The sequence below is a fragment of the Melanotaenia boesemani genome, chromosome 4 (genome assembly GCF_017639745.1).
Source record: "Melanotaenia boesemani isolate fMelBoe1 chromosome 4, fMelBoe1.pri, whole genome shotgun sequence".
Taxonomy (NCBI): Eukaryota; Metazoa; Chordata; class Actinopteri; order Atheriniformes; family Melanotaeniidae; genus Melanotaenia; species Melanotaenia boesemani.
Window position 1 is genome coordinate 6,895,917 of NC_055685.1, and position 20,412 is coordinate 6,916,328.

General features: G+C 40.2%; 1 protein-coding gene across 2 annotated transcripts; it reads left to right on the forward strand.

The window, feature by feature from the left end:
* Positions 1 to 267: 267 nt before the first annotated feature.
* evpla (envoplakin a) lies at positions 268 to 18,189 on the forward strand. 2 transcript variants are annotated; one of them, XM_041983216.1, is made up of 23 exons: positions 268 to 434; positions 3,718 to 3,817; positions 3,920 to 4,074; positions 4,693 to 4,816; positions 5,893 to 6,024; positions 6,148 to 6,189; positions 6,389 to 6,550; positions 6,986 to 7,093; positions 7,181 to 7,276; positions 7,382 to 7,492; positions 8,712 to 8,858; positions 8,988 to 9,142; positions 9,259 to 9,356; positions 9,483 to 9,655; positions 10,004 to 10,179; positions 10,346 to 10,484; positions 12,179 to 12,372; positions 12,739 to 12,889; positions 13,061 to 13,144; positions 13,888 to 13,995; positions 14,073 to 14,165; positions 14,307 to 17,037; positions 17,135 to 17,289. In XM_041983216.1, exons 1-23 carry the CDS (start codon positions 379 to 381, stop codon positions 17,152 to 17,154), a joined length of 5,355 nt encoding a protein of 1,784 aa, XP_041839150.1. In that variant the 5' UTR covers positions 268 to 378; the 3' UTR covers positions 17,155 to 17,289. The 2 variants fall into 2 exon arrangements, with proteins under 2 accessions (XP_041839150.1, XP_041839149.1); XM_041983215.1 differs by having other exon boundaries at positions 272 to 434; positions 14,307 to 18,189.
* The last annotated feature ends 2,223 nt before the right edge of the window (positions 18,190 to 20,412 follow it).

Sequence of the window (20,412 nt, forward strand, 5' to 3'; positions counted from 1 at the left end):
TGCATGGCTGGTAATTAAAGGGCCTCTGCTGCTCAGTGTGTGATCACAATGTGTCAGGGCCCGATGAAAAAGTAAAGACAACAGGAGGGGCAGAGGAAGGAAGAGCAAGGATAACAGGTCAGTCTGGTTTTCCTCTGTGGGGTGGATGTCTGGGCGTCGACCTACCTGTTAACCGGTCTGGGAGGAGTCATCTGTGTTGAGGACAGTATTGACATCAGAGCATGCGTGTTGATGCGTGTGTTTGTGTGTGTGTGTTTGAGAAGAACCAAAGACATAGGAGAGACAAAGTGGGAGCCACAGGGTGAGGAAGACAGAGACGAAGACGGAGCGAGACAGAGAGGGTGAAGGTTTTCGTGGGATCTCTGCTTGACCTCCAAGATGTTTAAGAAAAAGGAATCCAAAGACCCGCTGAAGGCCCCGGCCAGTGTCAGCAAGTGAGTTTTTTCCTACTTTTCCATGTGGATATTATGAATGCATGTAGATGTAGGGTATGTGGATATCTCGGTCATGCTGTTCCTCCAGAACTGTGTCAAGTTTCCTGTGTGGCTGCTGTCCTTTTTCTCCGTACGGCTGCTTGAAAGGAGACATGTTTGCAGAGGGAATGTCTTCACTGATATCACAGAGGTGTTATGGAAAGGTGAAAGATAATTAAGAATTGAGTTCAGGTGTATTTTATGAACAGGAGATGGGGTTAGATCAGGTGGAATAAGTACAAATGAGGGGAAAAAAACTGGTTCCCATTAGATTTAATGGGAAAGTGTGTCCCAACTTGCGATTGATCCTGTATCTTTCAACTGAGTTTCGAACATCCAGTGTGACCATTAAAAATCAGCTGGTGGGAACAGAGAAAATAACCAAGCTTCACTTTTTGTTCCCGTCAGATGTGATAAGATTTCAGTTGTCTGTTTCATGCCTCTATCTCCTACATGTCTGTCTGCAGATATGATGAGAACGGTTCATACTGATCAGATGATTATTTTCTCTTATATGGATTTCACTTCCCAACTGTTCATACAGCAGATAAGTGGCTAATTGTTTTGGCAAAACATTTAATTAAATACACATTAAGATTTTTCAGTTTGGAAATAGGAAAACTTTCACTTTCTTCTTTGTCTACTTGAGTATTAAGTTTATCATTAATGAAAAATTAGAGCTGCATCGATGCATTTAGCTGTAAAAAGTTATGTATCTCAGAGCGACATGTAGAGGGCCGATTTCAGAGTTTAGTGTGTATATTATACTTGTGTTTATTACTTGTTTACTACTATACTTGTATGTTTGGGACACTTAGTGAATTTGCCAGAATATCTGACACTGAGAAGACTAGATATGGTTTCTGTAGGTAGTAGCTGAGGTTGGGGTGAGAGTGGGCCTCTGGAAAACTAGCTTAAGTAGCTGTCATGTCCTTAGATGTGTGTCATGGGTGTAGGCTCCTGTCTGGTTCTGCTGGTACAATCTCTCTTCACAGTCCACCTCCCCGGTGACACAGTGACTTAATACCGACAGTGAGGCCGAGACTGATGACAGCACAGGTTTAAGGACCGTTTCTTTTGCTCTTGTGGATGTTTTGGATAACATAACAAGCAAGATTTGCTACTGAGGTGTGAAGTGAAATAATTCTGCAGTTGCTTTTTTATCCTGATATTTTGCATGAAGTTTCTCATTATGAACTGAGTTGAGGTTAAGTGAGAGTCGCATCAAATCTGGGAGTGTTTGTGCAAAAGGCTCTTCTGATCTCACAACAACGCCAACCAAAGAAATGCAGGCCAGCCCTTCTAAATTATGTGGGCTATCCAGTTATCCCGCTTATATGTGTAATTGGCCAGCTGTGGTAACTTTCCTCACATATTCATTCATAAATAACTAAAGAAAACTACTGAATGTTAAATAATTTTCAAATAATCATGTTTTCATTCTTTTTATTTCTATGTAAAATGCAAAATAAGGCACATACTAAAAAAAACACTTAAAAAAAACAAAACAAAACTCAACTTTCACTGTATTTACAACATTTACATGTTAAGCACCTCAAATCTTCCTACTTCTGAGCCTCTACATCCCAGAAAGACACGCAGCTGATTAACAGACTGCATGAGTGTGTGAGGGTGTATCCTGATTTCCGCTCATAGTGAGTGAATCCACCTGTCCTGAAAACCGTTTCTGAAGACGTAGGAAAAAATGTGCAAAGGAAATTTAAAATAACAGATTATTGCTTCCAAAATGAGGTCTTATTTAATTATTCATTTATTTGTTTGCATTTAGCAAAACAGACTCAGACACCATTATGTTAGAAGTCTGATCTAAAATAAAGCTGAATTTACTTTTTCCACAAAAACCAGTTAAATCTGTACAGAAATTCACTTTATGAAGGCAAGCAAGTGGAAGTACAGAAGACAAAAGAAAAATGTATTCCTGTTTTCAGCCATTCGTTAGCACACATCAATCTTTCATCTTAGAAGGTGGAAACCTTCAGAAATTGACTTCTGGTGTCTGACTCACACCTTCGTTTCCTGCTGAAGGAGCAGAAACCAGATCAGTCACCTCGTCCCTCTGCAGCCTTCATGTTAAAGAAAATCCCCTTCAGGCTGTTTTAAATCTTACCTTTACATGCAGCATCTGTTTGTTTTCTACGTGTCTTTGTATGTCTGTGGCATCTGAGCCGAGGGAAGCGATAAGGTGTTCTGTAGATTAGTCTGCATGAATGCATGTTTTTATGCTGTACAATTTCACTTCATGTTGGTTTACAGTGAATAAATCCTCCTTAGTGTAAAACAGAAATGCTCTAAATGGTGAAGTTGATCAGGTTTTGGTGCAGTTTTATTGATTTGTTCCTACAAAGACAAACATTTTTACATTTTACATACATTTTTATTTTTTACACCCTGCATATAAAACATTTCTGTCCCAGTTTTATTAACCCTTTAATGACAAAAGCATTTTTTTTCCCTCTTTCTTTCGACAGTAGTGATAAAAATCTTTTTTTTTTAAATAAATGGTAAAACAGGTAATAATATAGTAACATTAAGAAAACAGTGATGGGATAACAAACATTTGCTTTTGGTACTGCATACCCAAACTAAGTGGCAGAGAGGACTCATGCAGGTTTATTTCTACAATTCTAAGTATAATTACTGAAAATTTAGCTCCACCAAACTTTAAAGCAGGTAGTTGAAGGTTTGAAGGAAAACAAACGGTATTTTATGTTTTTTTATACATACACAGTTGCAAAAGTCCTCCTTAAAATGGAAGCATAGCATCGCTGGAAACGTGATGCATATTCAATTAATACTGCAAAGTTCTCTTGTTATGCTCCCATATATGACAAATCCCTTCGTCATATGTTTGCAAACACTTTGGTGTAATTTACTGTCATCGTTATCGATTGTTAAGTCATCTTTTCACATAAAAAAACGTGGAACAACTCAAGTGTTTATGTCTGATCTTGGTAAAGAGTCAGATAATGGAGAGTAGAGAGGGTTGACTTGATTTATTACATAATCTCAGGACAGATATTTTATTGTGAATCTGATCTTTAAATCAGTGTAATTGTGTGTAACTCATGTAAAATGTTGCTGATGTAAAGTTTACACCCAGTAACCTAAATTTTATGCTCATGGAAGGAGTGTGGGGGAAATGGTATGAACAAATGACCCAGTTCTGGATTACATCAAAATGGATCTCAGCTTGTGGCTCAACGTGTGGCTTCCTCTCCTACAGGTCACAAGCCAGCAGCTTGGCCCTGCTGATTGCCCAGATGCAAAAGAATGCCGACAAGGTGGAAAAAGACGTCCTGAAGGCGGAAGAGCTGCTGGCTGTGGTGAGAATAGAGATATTTTGATGCTGTAATATCACTGCATCCATATTCACCAGAAAACCAAGGGAGCAATCCTTCAGTTAATTTGCTGTCTGCCACCACCAGGATGCTGAAAATGAAAGGAAAGATCAGCCCTTTCAGCATCAGGACGAGATCTCAGTGAAACTGGGAGAGGCTGAAGGCCTCCTGCAGGACCTCTTCCTGGACGTCGACAAAGCCAAGAAGCTCAAACACCCACAAGCCACCGACATCGAGAAAGAGTGAGTGGTTGGAGACAGTATATCCTGACGGACCAAAGTGTCGATCACAGGAAGTGAGGAATGGGCCAGTATGGAGAGCCGTTTTATTCATTAAATAAAGTAAAGTACATTCTAATATAAATAAATAAATAGTCCATCAAATAAATAAATATACAAATTAAATAAACACAAAATAAATCATTTAATGTTGTTATTAATTTATTATTATTATTATTATTAATAATAATAATAATAATAATAAATTATTACATTTATTTAATGGCACTTTTGATTTATTTATGTATTTATTAATTTTTACTTCAATAATTTGTTATTTACACTTTTAATTATTTTAAATGTCATTTTAAGTGTCATTAAACAAGTTCACTATTGAAAAATGTACATTTTATGAATTTTGAGTTGATTTAATTTGAATATTTATTCATTTAATGGACTATTTGTTTATTCATTCATTTAATTATTTAATTATGAAAAGGATGGCTCTCCATAGACCTTCTTCATCTTCTTTATAAAGATCTAAAAGTCATTAGTGAAGATATTACATGTATTTTTTCTGCATAAAATCTTATTTCTTTTCTATAAACACTAACCAGAGTTCCCTGTTTGTGGCTCTTTCAGTGTCATGCTCCTCCACGAGCGCTGGCTGAAGGACTGTGGCTTCTACCGAGACATCTATGAGCAGATCGATGACGTGTCACAGATGCCCATCATTGACTGGGGACCAGTTCTGGATGAGAAGCAAGTAAGACCAAGAACACTGGGACAGAAAGCGTCAGATCTGTTCGAAGATCAGTATTTGATGCTGTTCTTCATAGAAACCTGACATTTAGCTCAATCTGACCGAGCTGGAGGGAATGGTCAGGGTGGCACTGGCCACCTCTGAAATCTGATTGGACACCACAGGCACCATCTCAAGTGATTGACGGGTTACTGGATGAGGACAGAAGTATCTTTCCAGACATGTGTGGGTTACTAGTATCAGTACACCAGTTTGAAGCCAATTTTAAAGTAGTTTCCTAATTAGTCATCCTTAAAAAAATTACATTTAGCTGCACATTTCTAGAAGATGTTGTTCTTTAACTTCTAATGTTATGAAAGACCAGCTTTTAGCCTGAAAGCTAGGTAGCAGAGCTAATCTCGTTATAAGCTAGCACTAGATTCATTTTAAGATAATGTGGGGGAAAGCATGCCATATTTAGTTTTCAGTGAGTCCATTTAGGGACTACACATTAACTCTATAAAAAAAAATATAAAAATATTCTTAAAAAGTACCTCAGTATCTGACTAAGTAGCTGACTAAGCTAGCACTACAATTAGATTTAAACAAGAGGCTAGCAAGGCTGCTAGTTGATTAGAAAGTTGCTACAGCATGAAAATGTGGACAAATACAGCCTGTAACCAGTTGGAATGAAGACTAGCTCCCAATGTGGAGTTAGCTAAGCAAATTATGAAGGTCAGATACAAGGATCCAGTCTACCACTACCACCACCAGATAGTAAGCTAGAAGCCATTAATCATCCTTCCACCACATCAAGTTTCACATACTGCACCCCAAAACAACCAACCTGCCTTTCTGTGGACCTTTTAGAAGTTTTTGCAAATATTTCCACTTGGTAATCCAGATTATTAATGTAGAAATGTTTAATTTCTCATGTTTCATCACACAGTTATTACAGTAGAACATATGAGTCTGTGTTAAATAGAAGAACAGAATAATTTCCTTTCTTGCTATAAAGTCCTCCCCATGTATAAAATCGAAGTTCTACCACTGGAGTCAGATCTGCCTTTTAATGGGTTCTTTGGCGCCTGTGTTCTCAGCAACAAGTGAAAACAGAGCAGTATGGCCCCACCATGGCAGACCTGAAGAAACAGATTGCTGCTCACAACATCCTGCACAAAGAGATCGAAGCCTACAACTCTCAGCTCTGCGTCAGCTCCGCTGGCAGCAAGGTGAACACATGAAAACACACTCACAGGTCGCCTCACATGGGTTTGGGCCCTCTACAGTCACTGCTCACATTGTTTGAAACCTTCCTTCCCTCAGACATCTCATGTCTCTGGCTTGTCTTACAGGATAAATATACAGATCTGAAGAAACAGTACAATAACGTGCTGGTGAGTTGATTCCATTACATGTATTAGATTTAATTTTTTGCTGAAACATATTAATGAGTTGATTATTCGGATTATTCTGTCTATAAAAATGCACTGTATTGTTTTATTTCAACCTGAAATTACTCTTTAATTAGCTTCTTTCTGATTTATTATTTTGTTTTTTGTTTTTTTGTTGTTTTTTTTTGTTTTCTTTTTGCAGGACAACTCTAATTGGCGTCGCCACTACCTGAACAGCCTCTACGAATACATGCAGACCTGCACCAAAGAGCTGGCCTTCCTCAGCGACGAGCAGGCCAAGATCAAGAAGCAGGACTGGAGTGATCGCATGGTGGACCCACCTGATGTTCGACGCCAATATGAGGTCAGGCTGCATTGAGGTTTTCCATCTTTTTTGTGCTATTTCACTCATGTTAGATCTCTGCATCAATATGTAAAAGATTTCCATAATGCCTGCCTTGTTTTTGAACACCTCAGCTGGTGTAGAACCTTTTTTTCTGACCATCTGAGTGTGAACAAGTTTTTCATGCAGGCTTTAAAGAGACAGGAGTTAAAACAGAGTGTTTCTGACAGACTGATAAAAGCTGGTGCAGCAATGAGCAAAATGATACAATTATTAATGTTTTTTTATACTAAAGCATGCAAATCTCTTTGGGGAGATATTTAAGGTAATATCAAAACTTACATAAGTATAAAATGGTCTCTTTAAGCTGTAATGCATTAATAAAGACTAAAGGTAGCCTATTTTTTCTGTGCTGGAAGTCTAAAGACATAAATTCTTTCATTCATTCTCAAAAAGAATTTCAAGACCAACAGTCTGCTGTCCCACGAAAGCGAAGTGAACAAACTCCAGGACGAGGGCGACAGGCTCATTGAACTGAAGCACCCTGCCAGCGCCACCATAACGGTATATTAATAAATCACTACTGAAGCACCACCAGCTTTAAACTATACACACTTTCTATCCCAGTTAATGCTTTCTATTAAATCTCAGGCCCAGAGAGATGCTGTACGAAACGAATGGCAGCAATTCCTCAATCTCTGCATTTGTCAAGAGACACACCTGGATAACGTGGAGGAGTACAAAAGGGTAGGCCAGAGTACATCAGAGTTTATTATCTATGAACCACATTTGGTCAGGTTTTTTTTGCATTGAATACATTTTCATGTGGTCCAACATTTGTTTTGTTTCCAGTATCAACTGGATGCTGAGCAGCTGTCAGAGAGACTGACCAACCTCAGCAACAGCATGGACCCCAAGTCTATCAGCAAACAGAGCAACTCAGAGACACTGCTGCAGCTGGAAGTATGACAACTCAAATACGTGCTCTACACTCATATAACATCTTTTAAAGCAGATTTCTGCAAAGTTCTGCGACGCTGATGACACTTCAATACATGGAGCTGAGACTATGGTTGCAATACAACCACTTTACCCCTGAGTTATTTTTCCACATAAAAACAATCAAAAAGCTAAAAGAGTAAAATGATGGCTGGAAAAACACAATTTTAAATAAAGTTATACCAAAGCAGCAGAAAAATTAATGAAGTCCAGAAAGCAACACACAGTTAAAGGGAAAGAAAACTTTTGCTAAATATCTCTGTGTGTTTGTAGAACAAGCAGATTAAACAAAACTAAAATAAATGAATGTGATTAAATAAGTAATGTAAATAACGCTTTTAAAATACTATCACATTACAATTTCCCTCTGAGATGAATAAAGTATGTCTGCTTTCATTCATGAATAGTAAGACTTGAAGCTCCTGGCCAACTGCAGCCTCGAGCCAGATGTTAAATAAGACATCTGACAAGAAAGTTAAACGAGACTTTATGAAATTCCCTCACACAAAATGAGAATGAGAGATCAGTGAGGGTTATTAAATTAAATGAATTTAAATTAACTTAAATTGCAGGTGGTGTGGTGGTTAGCACCGTGGCCAGAAGGACAGCAAGAAGGTTGCTGGTTGGAGCCTCAGCAGGGGGGAGGTTTGAACCTGGGGGGGGGGGGTTGTAGTTTGCATGTTCTCCACATGTATGTGTGGGTTCTCTCCATCTTCCCTGGTTTCCTTCCACAGTCCAAAGACATGCATGTTAGGTTAATTGGTCACTCTAATTTCCCCCTAGGTGTAAATGTGAGGGGTTTTTTGCCTCTCTGTGTTGGCCCTGTGATAGATTGGTGGCCTGTCCAGGTCACCCAGTTAAGCTGGGTTAGGCTTAATTAATAAAAATGATCTAAATTAAATCAAAACATTTCTTTATTTCTACTGCAAAAGAACTTGGATTTTGTCATTTGACTAAAATTGAGTTTTGACTGAAATGAACAAAAGTGGCCCCACGTGTTAAGCTTGTGGGATAACTTTCTGTTGAAGTTATATTTTCATTTTTAAGGGTTTTGTCTTGTGGAAAACATTTGGAAGAAACAGAAATTCACATTGACACCTTTTCTTTCTTAGCAGCTGTAGGGTAATGTATGAAGTGTGGATGTGTTGTTGAGCTGTTTGTCTTCTGGTTACTTTCTCACCAGGGGGAGGAGAAAACCGTCCAAAACTGTGAACAGCTGCTCTCTACCTTGAGGAGACGGAGCACCACCATCGCTCCTCTGAAACTGCGGCGCAGCATCCCCAACAGACCCATCACAGTGGAATCCCTGTGCGACTGGGAAACAGAAAAGGTGAACCATGGAAACCCAGACTGTCAATACTGATTTTCCTATGTTCTTTACATACTGTTATTTCAGTTTTTTTTTTTTGTTTTTTTTTAATGAGCTCCTGACTCGACTTTCATATTCATCCATAATTAGGCTACTCTATCAAGAGGGGAGAAGTTTACCCTGAAATCAAACCCTGAGCATTACAACTGGAGTGTTGTCGCCACTGATGGGTCAGTGAAAACCTTCCCAGGAGTTTGTTTCCAGATCCCGCCTCCAGACTCGGGTGCAATTGATAAAGTGGACCTGTAAGTAACACAAAGCTGCATTATTATACCACTACATGAACAGTGGGGGTCTGTTAATAATGACGATGATGATTTTTATCCCCCTCCTCTTGCTCTCTTTGTTTTTAACTCATTAGACTGGGGGGTGAACTGGCTGACATCAAGAAAAGAAGAGCAGCTCTGGCAGCAAACTTGAAGAATCAAAAATCAGACGTTGCAAAATCCCAGAAATTAGGTTGGTGTCTGTTCAGATTAAATACAATCATTGGGTCTTTAAACTGATGTTTATCATCAGTGTATGTATATATTATAGGTTATAATTTGATCAATAAATTTATTTTTCTTACTCTTCCTCATGAAGCCCCAGTGTCATCTGCTCCACCGGACCCCAAAGTTACCGCCGTGGCTCAGCAGCTGGACAAGCTGGACAATGATCTGGCCAACGCTGAGGAGAGCCTGCTGAGCCAGCTGCGAGCCCCGCTGAGTCGAACCGATCCGGCCGGAGATCTGGCCAAGAGGAAGAAGGAGCAGGAGGTAGGAAGAAGAAACACACAGAGACAGTAAATCTGAGCTTCAGCTGGCCTGTCTGATTCTACTCTGCAGCCATATTCTTTGTTGTGGAGCTCCGTCAGCTCTTTAAGTTAAAAGTAAACATTTGAGAGCCACAAGTCTTTGAAATGCAAACCATTACACTACCTTATGCTTGTACTAATTCTGCAGAAATGACAACTTTCTGTTGAGCTTTCATTGTGTGTCTATGCATTTTACACTCTACAAACAGCTCTATACTAACTTTGCCTGCATGGATAGAAAGTGATCATGCTTCAGTTTCTGTTTTTATATAAACAGCTATGTGGCTGACCAAATATATGTTCTGTACAGCAAGCTGCCAAAGCACTGAAGGCTCTGGAGCAGCAGCAGCAGGCAGCACAGGCCGGCCTGCAGCCTCTCCTGTCTAAAGATCCCAACGGTACATCCTCTGGCCTGCCACTCAAACTCAGTGCTGCCAGCAATAAGTACGACAGCATCGCTGCTCTTGCTGATCTCTACAATAAGAAGTAAGTAATGTTTCTGTCTTCTTTTCTTCTTGTAGGACATTGCATACATAGTTCTATCCTATTTTACAATATCTTAAATATTTTCTTCAAATAATTGATAAAAAAAAGCCCTTGATATTCTCATTTATTACTTTTTTTGTTGTTTTTTTCTTGTTTGCTTTTTTAGAGCAGATGCATCTCTCAACCTTGAGAATCAAATAAAGAAGGTGGATGGTCTTGTTTCTGGATTTGAGAAAAACCTCAGTGAAGATGGTCAGATCCCTGACACCCCAAAGGCAATTCAAGCCCATACAGACGACATCCAGGTGAGGAGATCTGCTTTTCCACTGATATTTGCAGGTGCTCGTCTTAAAATTGAAATATATTAAAAAAATTGATTTATTTCAGTAATTCCATTCAAAAAGTGGAACTTGTATAATGCAGACATTCATTCCTCACAGACTGACATATTAAAAGTGTTTCTTAATTTTGATGGTTTTAAAAGACAACTAATGAAAATCCCAAATTCAATATCCCGGAAAATCAGAATATTAAGACCAATACAACAAAAGGATTTCTAGAAATATTGGCAAACTGAAAAGAATGAACATGAAAAGTATGAACATGAATAGTATGAGCATGTACGGCACTCAATACTTAGTCGGGGCTCCTTTTGCCTGAATTACTGCAGCAATGCGGCGTGGCATGGAGTCCATCAGTCTGTGGCACTGCTCAGGTGTTATGGGAGCCCAAGTTGCTCTGATAGTGGCCTTCAGCTCTTCTGCATTGTTGGGTCTGACGTATCGCATCTTCCTCTTCACAATACCCCATAGATTTTCTACGGGCTTAAGGTCAGGCGAGTTTACTGGCCAGTTAAGAACAGGGATACCATGGTCCTTAAACCAGGTACTGGTAGCTTTGGCACTGTGTGCAGGTACCAAGTCTTGTTGGAAAATGAAATCTGCATCTCCATAAAGATGGTCAGCGGCAGGAAGCAGGAAGTGCTCCAAAACTTCCTGGTAGACGGCTGCGTTGACCGTGGACCTAAGAAAACACAGTGGACCAGCACCAGCAGATAACATGGCACCCCAAGCCATCACTGACTCTGGAAACTTTACACTCAAACAACGTGGATTCTGTGCCTCTCCTCTTATCCTCCAGACTGTGGGAGCTTGATTTCCAAAGAACATGCAACATTTCCTTTCATCAGAGAACATAACTTTGGACCACTCAGCAGCAGTCTAGTCCTTTTTGTCTTTAGCCTGAGTGAGACGCTTCTGACGCTGTCTCTTGTTCCAGAGTGGCTTGACACAAGGATGTGACAGCTGAAACCATGTCTTACATACGTCTGTGCTGGTGGTTCCTGAAGCACTGACTCCAGCTGCAGTCCACTCTTTGTGAATCTCCTCCACTTTCTTGAATGGGTTTTGTTACACACTCCTCTCCAGGGTGCAGTTATCCCTTTTGCTTGTATACTTTTTTCTACCACATCTTTTCCTTCCCTTCGCCTCTTTATTAATGTGCTTGGACACAGAGCTCTGTGAACAGCCAGCCTCTTTAGCAATGACCTTTTGTGTCTTGCCCTCCTTGTGCAAGGTGTCAGTGGTCGTCTTTTGGACAACTGTCAGGTCAGCAGTCTTCCCCATGATTGTGTAGCCAACAGAACTAGGCTGAGAGACCATTTAAAGGCCTTTGCAGGTGTTTTGAGTTAATTAGCAGATTAGAGTGTGACACCAGGTGTCTTCAATATTGAACCTTTCCACAATATTATAATTTTCTGAGATGCTCAATTTGAGGTTTTTATTAGTTGTCAGTTATAATAATCAAAATTAAAAGAAATAAACATTTGAAATATGTCAGTCTGTGAGGAATGAATGTCTACATTTTAAGTTTCACTTTTGGATGGAGTTACTGAAATAAATCAACTTTTTAATGATATTCTAATTTTATTATGAGCACCTGCAGATTCTGGCTAGTCTGACACACTCACAACCTGAGTGTCTTTCTTTGTTGTGTTCAGCGTCAGCGGAAATCAGTGGCAGCAGCTCAAAACGACATGAAGAAGCTGAGTCAGGATCTGGAGACGACCGAGCAGCTGTGCAGTAATCTGCAGCAGAGCTTCCAGGAGTACTGCCCGGACATCCAGCGGCAGAGGAAAGATGTCAAGCAGCTGCAGACTCGCTACGCAAACGTTGCCAACCAGCTGAAGGAGAGGTGAGGGGTCATGAGCTCATCAAGTCAATCCCTTTGTCAGGTTGCTGGGAGTTTTCCTTGCACAAACCTGCACATTTAATTAATCATTTCATGATTACTAATGAGGATTAAGGAGTAAATGGACAGATCTGAAAATGAAAACAATTAACAAACATTAAATGCGTATTTTTCACGTGAATCAAACCACTCAAATTTTTTTTTATCTCTCGCAATGGTAAAATATCCAATGGGGAATGGGATTTTTTTTTAAACATGAGCAGCTCCTGGCGAGGTTGCTTACATATGCTGTATTGAACCCTGCTCTTTAGCTGCTGCTAGTAAGCAGCAGACACTTTTGATCATGTAAGACTGTGATCATCCTTTCAGAGAAAACATCCTACAAGATACAACAACCAAGAACCAGGAGTTCCAGAGCACATGCAAATCCCTGAACTCCTTCCTGGACAACCTGCCAACAAATCAGATAAACTCCACTGATAATCTGTCTCAAGTCAAGGCCAAACAGAGCTCCCAGGAGGTGAGATAAATCCCTGAATATACAGGTTGGGGGAATAGTGGTGGGAATGACCAGAGCATCCTTTCTTAGACTCTTTGTCGGTGCATTTATTGATTTCTGTGTATCCATCCTTGGTGAATATGTAGAAATATTCTGTTTTAAAGTGGTTCATGTTTGCTCTTTTCATTTTAGAGAATTGTAGAGGACCTGAAAAGAAAGGAAGACGACATGGACAGAGTGGCTGATCTCTCTCAAGATCTACAGAACCTGCTCAACGTAAGCTTGGAATATATTATAACATCCAAGTTTCTCTGTTTGTTTCCAAATCTTTCCGAATTTCTGACTAAACCTTTCTTTAGCTCTGTTAACAAACATCAGTATTTATCTGGAATAAGAAAAACACATGTAGATGGGAAAATAGTTTGCAGAGGGATGAAATGATGCTTCCTAAACTCTTGTTCAACTCCTGGCCAGACATTAACAGGGCAGTGGATGAATGAAACAGATAGCCTTGCTGTCCCTAAATTGCTGCTTTTGAACAGTGGATTGTGTAAATATGTGTCCTTACAGGCGTTTTTATGCTCTGAACTCTCCATCCAGAGCTACTGTATTTCCCACTATACCACCATCCCCACTGTGGTAAATTCAATGCACAATCAATTCAGGAGGGAATTTGTTTTCTGTCTCTTTGCCTTCATAGTCATTCATTTTAATCACTCTGCTCTTCAACTACTTCCCAACTTACTCCCCTTTTCTCTGTTAGATTTCATTTTCAAGGTGGGCAGACACCCTATTTAGCTTATTAGCATGGTGTTTAACCTACTCAGCATAGTTCAACCACTCTACAACCACCAAAGAAAAAGTGTGAGGAAGATTTACAGATACATAACTGAGATGTGAACTTGCTGAAATTTAATTAAATGATCTTTTCTTTTCCCATATGTCAAAGGCACGCTGTTACTCAGTTCAAAACAAAGTTCAAAATTAAGTTAAATGCTTAATCCTTCATATTTATGCAGGAGTATGACATCAACGTTGACAAATACAACAGCACACTAGAGGATGCCGGTGTCACTGTACCAAAGAAACCTCCCGTGCTCACACTATCGGATGCTGTCCAGAAACAGGTAACATTTACTAATGTGTAATGTGTATTCATATATTCATTAAAAGACCAAAGTGATGGACGGTTTGTTTATGACAGGAAAAAGATCTGGGGAACCGCTACGCCAAAGCAACAGCTGAAAACACCCAACGTCAAAAACAGATGGGCTTGGCCAAGAATTTGATTTTACAAGTAAGAAAACACACCATAAATATATATATATAAAACAACCCTTTCCTTTAGGTGAAGTTTTCACTATTATTGAAGTAAATCTACAAAGCAACTTTTCTGATAGCTTAATGGCATTCAATTAATTTGCTTTCCCTGCTGCAGAATGAAGATAAAGTTCAGATGGTGGCGCAACAGCAGGTGCAGCTTCAAAGTCAGCAAAAGAGTTCTTTAGAGTTAGACAGTCTGCTGAAAGAGCTGGAGGGCGCAAAAGAGAGGACAGGTCACACTGAGACCAATCTCAGGACCTTCAAAGACAGAATGATGTCGCTGAAGAGTCGTAGAGGAGTGGAGCGCGTAGAAGAGAGGGAGGTACTACAGTACTACCGGGACCCAAAAATGGAAAAAGATTTGGTTGATCTGAGTGACAAACTGCACGAAGAAGCTCTGAGACGTAGCGCTACCCAGTCTGAGGTTGAGGTGATTAACAAGAAAATTACTGTCTTGGAGGACACCCTGAAAACTACCAAGCCAAAGCTGTTGACGAGAGAAGTAACTGAATTCGAGAGAGATCCTCAGCTGGATGTGGAGGCAGCTAAGATAAGAGATGAAATAGTAAGGTTGAAGGATGATATCCGAGCAAAAGATGGAGATCATATTCAAATGAAGACAGAAGTCACAATACTCCAGCAGAAGAGGCCAACCATCAAAGAGAAGGTGGTAAAGAAGGAAGTGGTCAAAGTGCAACAGGATCCAGAGATGGTGAAAGCGCTGCGAACATTTGACACAGAAATTTCTGATGAAGCCAACAAGAGCAAGCTCCTCAATGATGAAATCTTCCAGACAAGGAGTCAGATCAATGCTCTTGAAAGGCTGATTCCTAACATCCAGCCAAAGATAATCACCAAAGAAGTAAAAAAGATTGAACAAGACCCCAGTCTTATCAGCACATCTCAGAATATCCAAAAAGGGATAGAGGAAGAAAGAATAGACAACAGCTCCTTGTCAAAAGAAGTGATGGACCTCCAAAACCGTTACAGAGAAGTTCAAAGCTGGAAGCCAAGAATTGAGGTGAAAGAAATTGTTAATGAGATCTATCGGATAGACCCAAATACAGAGGTGGAGATAATGCGCATTCGCAAAGACATACAAGACTCTAACAAACAGCGTGCTGATACTGAGAAGGAGGTTAGGCAGGTCACCGCTGATATCAATATCCTTCGAGCTGAGAAGCCCAAAGTGGAGCTGAAGGAAGTTCTCCAAGAGGTGGTTAAAGAGGAAAGAAGCCCTGAAAATCAGCGTGAGATACAAAGGCTAAATGATCAGGTGAACCATTTACACTCCCATTACAACTCCCTCGAGGACAAAGTCCAACTGCTTCGGAAAGAGAGAGATGAATGGAAGGCTGAAAAGTCCAAGATAGAGACCCAACTCATCACCAGAGAAGTCATCAAGTATGAGCCTGATCCGCTGCTGGAGAAGGAAGCTGACCGTTTGCGAAGAGATGTGCGTGAGGAGGCGCAGTTCCGACGCAGTATAGAGGAGATGGTGTTTGACCTTCAAAACAAGTACATCATATTGGAGAGACAGAAACCAGAGGAAAAAGTGGTTGTGCAGGAGGTTGTACGTCTACAGAAAGACCCAAGGCAACAACTGGAGCACGAGAGGCTCAGCAAGGGCCTGGATGAAGAAGTAAAGAATCGACGTCAAATCGAAATAGAGTTACAGCACTTAAGAACAAAGGTGGAAGACAAAGAAAGGATCATAAGAGAGAGCAGTGAGAGCCAAAAGAGAATTCAGGCTGAGTCTGAACTCGGTGAGATTCGTCTGCGCATTACACAGCTAGAAAATGCCCCACCTCCTGTTGAGGAGAGTATAGTCGTTGAGGAGGTACTGAAAGTTGAGCGAGACCCAAAACTAGAGAGGATGACAAATGGTTTGCGGTCGGATATGGACAATGAAACCAGCGACATTCTGCGTTTCGAGAGGGACATCCGCAACATCACTCTTAAGCTTGACATCCTGCAGAGAGAGAAGTCTGGTGAGAAAACAGTGTACAAGGAAATCGTTCGTGTTGAGAAAGACCAGGCTGTTGAAGAAGAGAGGGATCGCCTCAGGGAACAGGTATCTCAGACTAAATTTGCCAGACAAGACCTGGAGGATCAAATCAGACGTCTCAATGACAAAATTGACCTACTGTTAAGCAGCAAAACCACCACTTCAAGGGAGGAGACAAGCCTCATTTTGAAAAGAGATGCCATAATGAGGGAGAAGGATGATCTTACTCGAGAAATCAAGACACTTGAGGCCAAAAGACATGACACTAGTTTGTCCTTTCAGCAACAGAGCCGACTAATGAGCGAAAAAACACAGATGAGCAGACAGAGGAGCATTAAGATGGTGTCAGATGTTGAACAAATGGAAAAGCAGATCTTAGATGAAAAAGACAAAATCCATCTTCGAGACAGCACCATCCGTGAACTTACGCTCAACCTGCAGAAAGAAGAGCAAGCAGAGACGAGAACCAAAGAGACCAATGTCTCCACCAAAATCACAATTTTGGATCCAGATACTGGCAAAGACATGTCTCCCTATGATGCCTACCTGCAAGGCTTGATTGATCGCCAGCAGTACATTCATCTGCAGGAGTTGGAGTGTGACTGGGAGGAAATAACCTCTATGGGACCTGATGGGGAGACATCTGTCTTGCAGGACCGCAAGAGTGGAAAGCAGTACTCAATAAAAGATGCCATTAAGGGAGGAAACCTTACAGAGTATGATCTGCAACAGTACAAAAAAGGCAAGATTCCCATCTCAGAGTTTGCCCTGCTGGTTGCAGGGGACCATAAGAAGCAGCCCAAGTTCAACTCAGTCATTCCAAAGTCCACCGCAACAAGTAAGTCCACCCCCTCAGACCTTTCCACTGCCAATGAAACATACCCAATTGCAGGAATAATAGATACAAGCACTGACACTTGTTTTACATTACGCAGTGCCACACTTCGCAAACTGATAGACCCAACCACTGCCCAAAGACTTCTGGAGGCTCAGGCAGCAACAGGCGGCATCATTGACATCAGCAACAATGGGAAATACACCGTTCACAAGGCAGCAACCAGAGGTCTCATTGAGGACAGTCAACTCCAACGGTTGCTCAATGCACAAAAGGCTTTTACTGGAGTTGAGGAGCCCACGACCAAAGAGCGTCTTTCTGTGGGAGAAGCTGTTCAGAAAGGCTGGATGCCGAAGGAAACTTCAGTCGGCTACATGGAGGCACAGCACCTGACTGGAGGGCTGGTTGATCCCAAGACTGGTCGCAGAGTAAGCATCATGGATGCCATCGGGTCCAAAATGATTGACAGCACAATAATGAGAGAACTGCAATCTGAGACAACCTACATCAAGAATATCATCGACCCGATCACAAAGGAGAAGATCAACTACAAACAAGCTCTGGATCGCTGTAAGAAAGACCCAGTGACGGGTTTACCAATGCTGCCTGCCTCCTCCAAAGATGGCTACCCAGTGTACAACCCTGTACGATCTGCTCGATTCTAATTGGATCTAATAGGCATAGAAAATGGATGAATGGACGATTCTTGACATGTTTACTATTTACTAGCTGCCTGGTCTGTGGAGTGTTGTGTTAAAAGTAACGTTAGATATGAAAAACCCATATGACATTCATACATTACTGACAATGTATATTTTGACTCAGGAGAAGTCTTCTACTGCCACGCTTTCATTTAAGCCAAAACCGTTTCTGCTTTACCAGTTTGTTTACCAGACATGTCTTTTGTGGGAAGATTTGTTCTTTTTTTTCCTTCTATATGGTTTAATTTAAAAACAGAGAATATGGAAGCTGTTTATCTTTAATATTACTGTGTTATTAGGGATCATGGGACATGGTGCAATGCTTTTTGCCAATCTGGATTTGATTTTGTATTACTCATGGGTTGTCCTTGATACTGTTCACTTTAAGCTCAAGACTGGCATACTTTATGAAGAAACATAAAAATATCAATAAATTTATATTACAATGGTTAAACAGCCTGGTCTTTCTCACTTTCAATCCTGAGCAGTCTTTAGTGATGGCGAGGTGTTACTTTTTTAGTCATTTTCTGAACATAAAGATAAGTTAAAGAAGCAACTCCACAAAGACACTTACACTTACCTCTTACTTTCCACATGTTTTTCATGAGTTATGGTTAGAGACTACAAGGCATGAGGCATACGGACATAGAAACGTACAGTATATATACAGTGTAAAAAAGATACATCTTTTTTATTTATTGGAAATTCAATCAGACTAAACCTCTCCTGTTTTGGGTCAATTATCTGCAAGAACTGACAACAAGGGAATGTCCAGCCATCATTACCCTCAGGAAGGAGACGGGTTCTGTGTCCCAGAGATGAATGTACTCTGTTCCAACATGTGTGAATCAACCCCAGAACCTGAGCTAAAGACCTCGTGAAGATGATGGCTGAAGCTGGTAAGACTGTATTATTATCCACAATCAAATGAGTCCTGTACTGACCTGGGCTAAAAGGCCGCTCACCCAGGAAGAAGCCATTACTCCAGATGCAACTTAGAAGCCAAAGTAGTCACAAAGTGGCTTAAAGACAACAAAGTCAGTGTTTTGGAGTGACCATCACCAAGCTCTGATCTCAACCCCATAAAACATTTGTGGGCAGAATTGAAAAGATGTGTGCGAGCAAGGCAGCCTACAAATATGAGGGGCCGTTTGAGACATTATTCAGAATTAGCCTCTCACAGATATATGTAAAATTTAAGTCACTCACGCATTATACTAAAACCTCTCATATCATACTGAAATCATTCATACACTGTGGTGAAACCTCTCATACACTATACTGAAACTGCCTCTTATACATATACTGAAATCATTCACACACTATAGAGAAATTTCTAAAATCATATTTTACCAGTAGGCCTTTGTATAAAAGGAAAGAAGCATTTGTCACCGTGTTCTCCAATTTCTTCTTCTTCAGTTTGTTTTGAAAATGCGCCCGTGCTTTTTCTATACGTGACTCCCGTTTCAACGGAAATTACTTCTTTTTCAAGTGAAATTCGCTCTCACACACACTAGTTGAATTCCTTTCATACATACTCATGAAATGTGATTTTAGAAATTTCACTATAGTGAGAATGATTTCAGTATTATGTGTATTTGAGAGGCTAATTCTAAATAATGTCTCACATGGCCCCTCATGTATAAACCTGACGCAGCTACACCAGCTCTGTCAGGAGGAATGGGCAGGGATTTTGGGAAGTTAGTGGAAGGATACCCAAAACGCTTAACCCAAGTCACACAGTTAAAAACAATGCTACCAAATACTAAGGAAGTGTATGTGAACTTCTGACTTTGAAGAAAGTAATAAAATGAAATATTCTTTCTCCCATTATTGCAGTATTTAGCAAACAGAAATAATTTTGCTAATCCTAACTGATGTAAAATAGGAGGTTTAGTCTGCTTTGATTTCTGACAGTGAGACAAGAAAGATTTATGTATAGTTTTTACACTGTAAGTAAACTTCTGGTTTCATCTGTGTATTTACCTTAAGTTGTGTATTTGATGGCTTTGGATTTTCTGTTGGCAACATAACTCAAAAAGTTATGGACAGATTTTGATTAAATCTTCAGGAAATCTTAGAAATGGAGCAAGGAACACACTGATTAGATTTTGGGTGTGATCCGGATCACCACCTGGATCCAGGAATTTTTTAAAGGATTTTTTACGATGGGGAGATAGGGACAATTTTTCCAATAAGAGCTTCTAACTAAAAAAATTAGAAATCTGAGTGCTTCTAGTTATTAAAAGAAACAAAAGGTGCTGTAACCAGCAGGGTCAACAAGGTCTTAAAGCAAAACTAAATGTATAAACTTTTAAAGTGAAATTAATTAAAATTATTTGTGTTGCACATGATAAGTTAATAAATTACTGTGCAGATTTCATGCATAGGTGCATGAGAAAAGAAATGTTTTTAACCTGCATTTAACAGTGTCTACATGTGGCAAAAGGTTAAACTCCACTGGCCATTTGTCACACTTGTTTGCAGCATAACAGCTAAATGCTGCTTCTCTGGACTCTGGTCTGGACTAGTTGACCCAAGTCTTTGGATCGAAGAGCTCGGCTAGGTTCAGGAAAAATGCCTGATGCCAGTGAGCTGTTAACTATCAGTAGGAAATCACTTTCTACTGAGGTAAAAACTGTTTTTTCAAAGTGGTAAAATGTCCAGAGTGCATATT